Source organism: Mercurialis annua, linkage group LG3 (genome assembly GCF_937616625.2).
Source record: "Mercurialis annua linkage group LG3, ddMerAnnu1.2, whole genome shotgun sequence".
Lineage (NCBI taxonomy): Eukaryota > Viridiplantae > Streptophyta > Magnoliopsida > Malpighiales > Euphorbiaceae > Mercurialis > Mercurialis annua.
In genome coordinates, this window is record NC_065572.1 from 55,597,391 (window position 1) to 55,605,040 (window position 7,650).

General features: G+C 33.8%; 2 protein-coding genes across 2 annotated transcripts; one reads left to right on the plus strand and one right to left on the minus strand.

The window, feature by feature from the left end:
• Window positions 1–2,983: 2,983 nt before the first annotated feature.
• On the plus strand, window positions 2,984–4,311 carry LOC126672673 (protein kinase STUNTED-like; the record flags this gene model as incomplete). Its single annotated transcript, XM_050366626.2, has 3 exons — window positions 2,984–3,151; window positions 3,239–3,616; window positions 3,683–4,311. Coding segments are annotated over 3 exons (804 nt in total), but the record flags the coding sequence as incomplete, so codon positions are not given.
• A 97-nt stretch (window positions 4,312–4,408) lies between these two features.
• On the minus strand, window positions 4,409–6,746 carry LOC126671562 (probable RNA 3'-terminal phosphate cyclase-like protein). Its single transcript, XM_050365344.2, has 5 exons — window positions 6,447–6,746; window positions 6,220–6,369; window positions 5,596–5,950; window positions 5,274–5,487; window positions 4,409–4,914 (listed from the first exon to the last, which is right to left on the minus strand). The coding sequence occupies exons 1-5, from the start codon at window positions 6,649–6,651 to the stop codon at window positions 4,705–4,707; spliced, it is 1,134 nt and encodes a 377-aa protein (XP_050221301.1). The 5' UTR covers window positions 6,652–6,746; the 3' UTR covers window positions 4,409–4,704.
• Between the last annotated feature and the right edge of the window lie 904 nt (window positions 6,747–7,650).

Sequence of the window (7,650 nt, forward strand, 5' to 3'; positions counted from 1 at the left end):
TTTTATGAGACAGAAACAATATTTTTTATATTTTTTATATTTTTATATTTTTAAAATTTAAAACTTTATATATTTTAAGATTAAAATTAAAATTAAGTAAGTAAATATATATTAGTATTTTAAAAATTTATTAAAATATTAAAATTTTGAAATTAAAATATTAAATAAGAAAATAAATAAGTAAAATAAAAAAAATTAGATAAACCATTTGTTTTAAATGTGAGGTCAAATTTAAATATTGAATAAGTAAATAAGTAAAGAAAGAATTTAATTTAAAAAAAGGAATATTTACACTCTCGGTAAAATATTTACAAACATGCTATCTTATACTTTCTCTTTATAAGAGTGTTTTTCATATTTCCAAATATGCCATCGTTATCTTTTTATTAACAAAAATACATTTTCCCTCTTTTTCTTCATCTTCTTCATCTAACCTTAATTTTATTTTCTCTCTTTCTCTATTAACATCATAACAAAATTTCATCTTCAAGCCACACCACCACCATTCTTATTCCGACCGCCACTCTCCCTCACGCCGCCACCCTCCCTCATGCACGCCGCCCTCCCTCGCTGCACACACTCGCTGCCGCCGCAGCCCTCTCTCACTGCTAGCAATCGCCGCCGCCGCCCTCTCTCACCGCTCGCAATCGCCGCCGCCGCCCTCCCTCGTTTCCTCGCTGCTCGCACTAGCCGTCGTCCTCCCTCACATGTAGATCTATGATTTGTACGTGTAGATCTATGATTTGCATGTGTAGATCTATGATTTATATGTCTAAATCTATAATTATTTTGTGTTTTTGTATGTATAGATCTAGGATTTATTGTATATGATTCGTGATTTGAATTGAATTTTCAATTTGTCTTCATCCTCATCTCCTTCGTTTTTTCAGACCTGGAATTTTTATTTTTAGATCTGATTTAAAAAAACGTATATAATTCGTATTATATACGGATTATATACAAATAATATACAGATTGAATTTTCAGATGTGAATTTTCTTTTAAAAAAACGTATATAATTCGTATTATATACGGATTATATATAGATAATATACAGATTATAAAAAAAGTTGTATTTTTGTAAATATTTTTAAAAAAATTGTATTGCTGTAATTATTTTTTATATTTTTGTTAAAAAAAATACATGTTGTATATTTGTAAATATTTTTATTTTTACCGGTATTTGTAAAAAAACTCTTAAAAAAGGGGGGGGATAGGTTAGCTGACCCGCGGGTCAGTTGAGCATCATGCGTCACGTCAGGCCTGCTGACGTTAGTGTTGGTACAAAATGTAATGTTGTCATAAAAATAGGCACCGCATGTTATTTAGGTGAGAGGGCAGTGTACCGCATGAAAAAGATACACCTTTTTTAAATACTTATGTAAATAACCCTTTATTTTTAGTCTTTTTATTTATTTACTTTTTGAATAAGAGATCGAATTTTATTAGGATTTGGCCTCTTAATTAAGGTTTGTACCTTATAAATAGTTAGGATCATTGTATTATTTTTTATTAGCACATCATTAATCAAAACTAAAGGTTAGGCTTTTTATCCTCAATTTCCGGATTCTCAATTTCTGAATTGAATCTTAATTTAGGAATAGAATTGACATTAATCTCGCTTGCATCTCAGGATTTCCAGATTAATACTGTTAGTTAAATCGAACGGCAACGTCATTCACAATTTGGGTTACGTCACTCAGATTCGGGTTATGTCACTTGAATATAGGTTACGTCATTCAGTTCATGTTTACATCATTCAGAATCACTCGGTTACAGCATCAGTACTTAAAATTATCCATTCACAAATTTAAAGATTTGAGCGTCGGTGAAAACCTCGCGAACATTTTTTTCCGACTCCAGTGGAGGACAGTTTATGGTCAGTACAAAAATAAGATTAAAGTGTATAGTGAATTAAGGTGAGATAGAAAACCACCAAAATTTTTTTTTGAAATGAGGCTTAAGTACAAATGAAATAGAAGATGGACTCGGCTTATATAGCCTCTGAAATGACCGGATATCATGATTTTCCCGCTATATTTGCCGGCTTTCTAACAACCATCATCTTCATGCAACAATTTATTTACCATTTTTTATGCATTATACACTTTCCTACTTTAAATTAAGCCCTATTTTTTGAATATTTTTTAAAAGTAATCTTGATCGTTAATATTAAAACATTTTTTTCTTTACAATAATGTTCCCTGAGTCTTGATATTAGTTGCATAATTAGGCGGGATAATGAAATATATTTGGTTATTTTTCTGTGTTTGTATGACAAATGGATATAAATGTTTTTATTTGTTTGTCTTTTTTCATTTCATGCATCACCATTTTCAAAATACTAATATTTATATACTTTATCAAGATCTTGTGTGTGGGTACCCAAAATTTTATTCAAATTCTCGAGTTTTGTATCATTCGAAGGGTCTTATAGCAAGGATTTTGAAGTTATTTTATTTGAAGAGTCTATGCAAAGTTCAAGAGTGAAATATTTTAAAAGATTCTTTGATATTGTGGAACAAAACAAAAATGGCAGTTGATTAGTTGATACAAGAATTGAGCAGAGAAATTCTGAATTAAAGTTGCTGAGCCTGGAGATTCTGTTATTGCACTTCATTCGAGTAATTCTCATTAAATGTACATTTTATTTACACGAACGAACGAGTTATAAATATAAAGTTATAGAGTATGGAAAATAATTTTTAAAATGAAAACGAAACGCAGAAACGTAGAACTAGTTTCCGTGCAATATTTGTAATAATAGTTTGTGATATGCAGGAGGTACAAGCTGTTGTTAGATGATTATTTACAAGTATATGAAGGGCTGTGTTCTTTAAACAAGGTTAGTGATTGGAAAAACTGAATTTTGTTTTTAATTTTCTGATTTGTGTGTTTAGGGAGACCTTATCGGTAAGGTCTGCACAGGAATTTCGATTCAGACGTTGACAAACAATCCTGATGTGCAATTGATGTGAAATGTTTAGGTGATGGTAAAGAAAAATCTGAACTCTCATGGGATGTAAGGTTTAGCATTGCGATCAAGATTGCGGAAGCCTTAAATTACCTGCACAACGAATGTTCTCCGCCTGTTATTCATAGAGATGTCAAATCATCAAACATTCTTCTAGCAGACGAGTTTCAACCACAGGTACGCGTGCATACCAAACTGTTCTCCACATTCTTGTGCACATATAGCAAAATTATGATATGAATCCTATTGTTCTGCATGGAATAGTTATCTGATTTCGGGCTTGCAATATGGGGACCGACGTCTTCATCTTTCAGGAATCAAGGCGACGTAGTTGGAACATTCGTGTATCTTGCTCCGGAATATTTTATGTATGGGAAAGTCAGTGACAAGATTGATGTGTATGCCTTTGGTGTAGTTCTACTTGAGTTGTTATCAGGAAGAAAACCAATTGGATATCAAATTCCCAAAGGCCAGGAAAGCTTGGTGATGTGGGCAAAACCAATAATTGACAGTGAGAATGTAAAGGGTATATTAGACCCAAATTCAGATGAAAATCTTGATGAGGCTCAAAGGCAAAGGATGGTTCTTGCAGCAAATCTCTGCATCACACGGGCAGCTAGGCTGCGTCAAAAAATGAATGAGGTACTTCCATAGTCCGTAATTTCCGATATTCTGAGCAATTTGAACAATTTCCTTTCCTTTTGCCAGGTTCTGAAGCTTCTACGAGGCGATAAAGATGCAGTGACGTGGGTGACACTTCGGAAAAAGGATCTCGACGATCTTGACAACCAAGATGGTAATGATGATGCAGTTTATCCAGATTCTTGTGCAGAGTCACACTTGAATCTTGCATTGCTTGATGTGGATGATGATTTGATATCGTTTAGTAGTTTCGAGCGTGGAAATCTTCAATACATTGAAGAATACATGAAAGATAGATGGAGCAGATCATCAAGCTTTGATTAGTTTTCTTTCATTTTTGTTCCTTTTTGCTGCTTGTTGCATGGCATCTTTCTGATTTTGTCCCTTGCATATTCTGCAGAGAGGATTTCTTGAGCAACCTTACAATTCTGTTAAGACTTGTAATATAGAGGGGAATAGAAATGTAAGTACCCCATGGTGAGGCGTTTTTGTAGTAGTAGATTTGTAGTATCATCCTGTTCAAAATGAAAATATCTAATGAACAGGAACTAGAGGGTGTTCTCAAAAATGTTGCTCCAATCTGACCTAGCTAGCAAGCAATCCCAGTTTACGACAGAGAACAAACGTATCTTTGTTTACTTCTGCTCCGGCAAGCACTAAAGTTTAAGAATAATTGTAGATTGGCGGCTACCTAAGCGAGCAGACAGTTAATAACTCTATTTTTGCGCTGTTTTTGAAGTTTTGTGATGCGGCAGAAATATAAATCAGAAAGGAATCAGCAAGCCAAGCAAATATCCCAAAACTTTACTTGTTTGCTTTAATCAATGAATATCAAAATTTTGATCACTGGACGACCAAGTTTACATGAACAGTATATATGTAAACTCTAAAAGGACTTGGCCCCTACAAATTGAACTGATCAATCAAAAGTCTAGTCCAGGCGACTTTACAACATCTTAGTTTCAATTTAACCGATTGCACAAAGCTGCAACTGCTGTCCTCCATGCTAAGCCTATTAATAAAAACTTGAATAAATGAACAGAACCTTCTCCAGCAAAATTGTCGTATCATATTGTCACTGATTGCCATTATGAGGTCTTCCTAGAGAGGTTCTTCAACCCGCATCCCACACATTTGAGTATAACTGTCCCTGTCGAGGGATCTGGCTTAATAACAAATTTAACCCCCAGAAACTCTCTGATATTTCTCAGAGTTTCAATTCCGTAAGGTGAGAGCTTCCCAACACGAATCTTTGATACATCTTGCGGACATAATGCACTTAGAAGAAATAATAATGCCTACAAACGAAAGAAATGAGTAACTGTAAGATGGCAGACAGGGAGTGTGAAATAGTATATAGATAGAAATTGGAAACCCATCAACAGAAGGCAATTCACTTTTTACTGTTTTTATCGGCAACAGACTTCAATTCCCACCCTTTACCTTCCCTATATTTGCTTAGGCATACAATTGGCTTTTTCTTCTCAAAAATATAGAAACTACTCCAGAAGTGATCTTTGGATACGTTCATTCAACTATTAATATTCACATATTTCTCATTTCATGCAACATATACGCACCAGGCTTTGATCAGAAAATCTTATTATATCATTAAAAAAGAAAAAAGTAATGAAGAGAGCACGTAAATAACTTCTACCTGGTGTGTCGAATCTACAACTCCACCTTGCTCAATCTCTTCAAGAAGAACTGAAGCAATTTGCTTACCAACATCTTCTGGAGGCATCAACTCTTTCTTTTCATCATCCAGTTCACCTAGATCATCCCCTCGAGCATATGAAATAGCAGTATCAGCAGAAATAAAGCATCCAGTAGTCGTTTCAGCAACCAAGGAAATTCCATAACCAGGAGAGCTGCCACAAAATCATTATCTATGAAAAATCTATCTCAACCATGCTAAAATAAAAATACACTTCACGATGCTTAAAAAAATTGAGAGCGTTTTGTAAAGGAAGGCATACTTTCCAGCCTGAAGACCAGCTTTATGATCAGTAAAAATGTGAACATCTGGAAGTAAACGATTAAAGATTCCTCGGGCAGCATGTATCATAGTATTTTCAAACTGAGACGACACTCTAGTAGAGTAAGTTACTCCTCTAATCCTCTTAACCATTCCCTCATCAATCCAGTTGACTGCCTGTAGACTTTGAACAACAGGAACTGATAAAACAACTTCCCCACCTCCAAGAGGCGGAGATCCACGATTCTCTATTTTCAATCCCAACCCTTCTGGCGGAACTCCAAATTGCTTCAACATGGGTAAGGAAGTAGAGCGAAAAGTATCAACACATGGATCCTTAGTGTCATTCGTAATCCCTGAAAACAACTCGAATCATAATTTTTAATTAAAACCTTAGTTCTTTTGCACATGTGCCTAGTAAAATTATCGAAATAATTGAAGTTATACACTGCAAGCACTAGTCCGAACGTTGAGAATTGGCCATGAATATCAACTTTTACACTATCACAATTGCCAAAAAATAAAGAACTTGTAAGCTTCTAATTAAGAAAATCAATGAGCGGCCGTGAATTCAATTCCTCGAACAAGCACCAATTATAAAAAAATAAAAGAAAAAATAAATTACCTTTAAGTCGAATCTCAAGGGGTTTCTTAGCAAACAAAGCAAGAACAATCAATGGCTCCAAAAAATACCCAATAGCTCTACTAACACCACAATCATGAACATAATGTTTTCCGCCCATTACAATCCCAGGCTTGTACTTCAACTTTGTACCTGCATACCCACATACATAAATTTCAATAAATCAAACAAAATTCAAAAATTAACAGCTTCAATAACATTATATTTACCGGTTTCATTAATTTCGATATGGCAATCATCGGAGACGCTTTCGAAAAGGCGGAGGAAGGAGATTTCGTGGGGAGTGAGGCCCGGCAGCGTGTTTTCGGCTCGAATATCTTCGATGAGAATAGGAGTGGCGGAGAGGGTTGATAATAAGAGTCTCTGCCGGAAGTTTTGGCTGCCTTTTAGCTTCTTATAGCTTATTTTCCCCATTTTTTGTGTATTCAGCAACCTTCTTTTTGTGCGGGAAAACAGAATTAGTAAGACCAAGAAGATGAAGAAGAACAGCAGGAAAAATGGCTTGAACTGTTCGGGTTAGGGTTATAAATACTTTTTTTTTTTCAGAAGTCCTTGTATTATGTTTTTAGTTTTTTTAGTCCTCTTATTTACCTATTTTTCGATTTTTATGCCTTTTTATGTAAGTGTAAGAACAAAAATTATAACTAGAAAGATTGGAAAAAATTAAAACTTGAAATCAAAAATTAGATAAATAAAATGACTAGAAAAACCAAAAACATGATATAAACATTTATAAAAAAAAAATCTGGTACCGAAATTTCTAAATGGGTTTAGCCTACTATTTTATATCCATCACTTCACTATTTTATTAAATATACTTTTTTTAAAAAAATATAAGGGTTAATGTCAAAAAAATTACGAATTTTACACGTTTTTTCATTTTAATCACGCAGTTTAAATTTTCTCATTTTCATGCACGAGCTATCAGTTTTTCTCAAATTCATGCACGGTGCTGAGGTGGCACTCATTTATTGGTGTAAATTGGCTTCCACCTCATCGAATTATACCAATGGAGCCATGACACTTTAGCACCGTGCATGAATTTGAAAAAAAAGTGTTAGTTCGTGCATGAAAATGAAAAATTTTAAACTGCGTGATTAAAATGAAAAAACGTGTAAAATTGGTGAATTTTTATGATTTTAACTCAAAAATAAAAATTCTATTATGTAATTTTGAAAATGAGATAAACAATATATGAGTTTCAAATTAACTACTCATATTATTATTTTTGTTTCATTACAACCTTCAACATCTTTTTCAGAAAAGTGAGATTGCATTGGTTAAAAGGGTTGTATCAGCAAACGTACATGGAATACTGCTCAGATAGACGGACTCCAACCAGTTTTGATGCAAAATTAAAGTTTACAAGAACCATTTTTTTTTTTTGAAACTCAAGACAACTTTCATTGATAA

What these genes read in the sequence shown, in the direction of transcription:
- LOC126671562 (XM_050365344.2), bottom strand. Translation starts at nt 6,651, where the DNA reads ATGGGGAAAATAAGCTATAAGAAGCTAAAAGGCAGCCAAAACTTCCGG. An exon ending in TATCGAAATTAATGAAACCG is followed by an intron (nt 6,370 to 6,446) that starts GTAAATATAATG and finishes GTGGGTATGCAG; the next exon opens with GTACAAAGTTGAAGTACAAG. An exon ending in TTGTAGATTCGACACACCAG is followed by an intron (nt 4,915 to 5,273) that starts GTAGAAGTTATT and finishes TTTCGTTTGTAG; the next exon opens with GCATTATTATTTCTTCTAAG.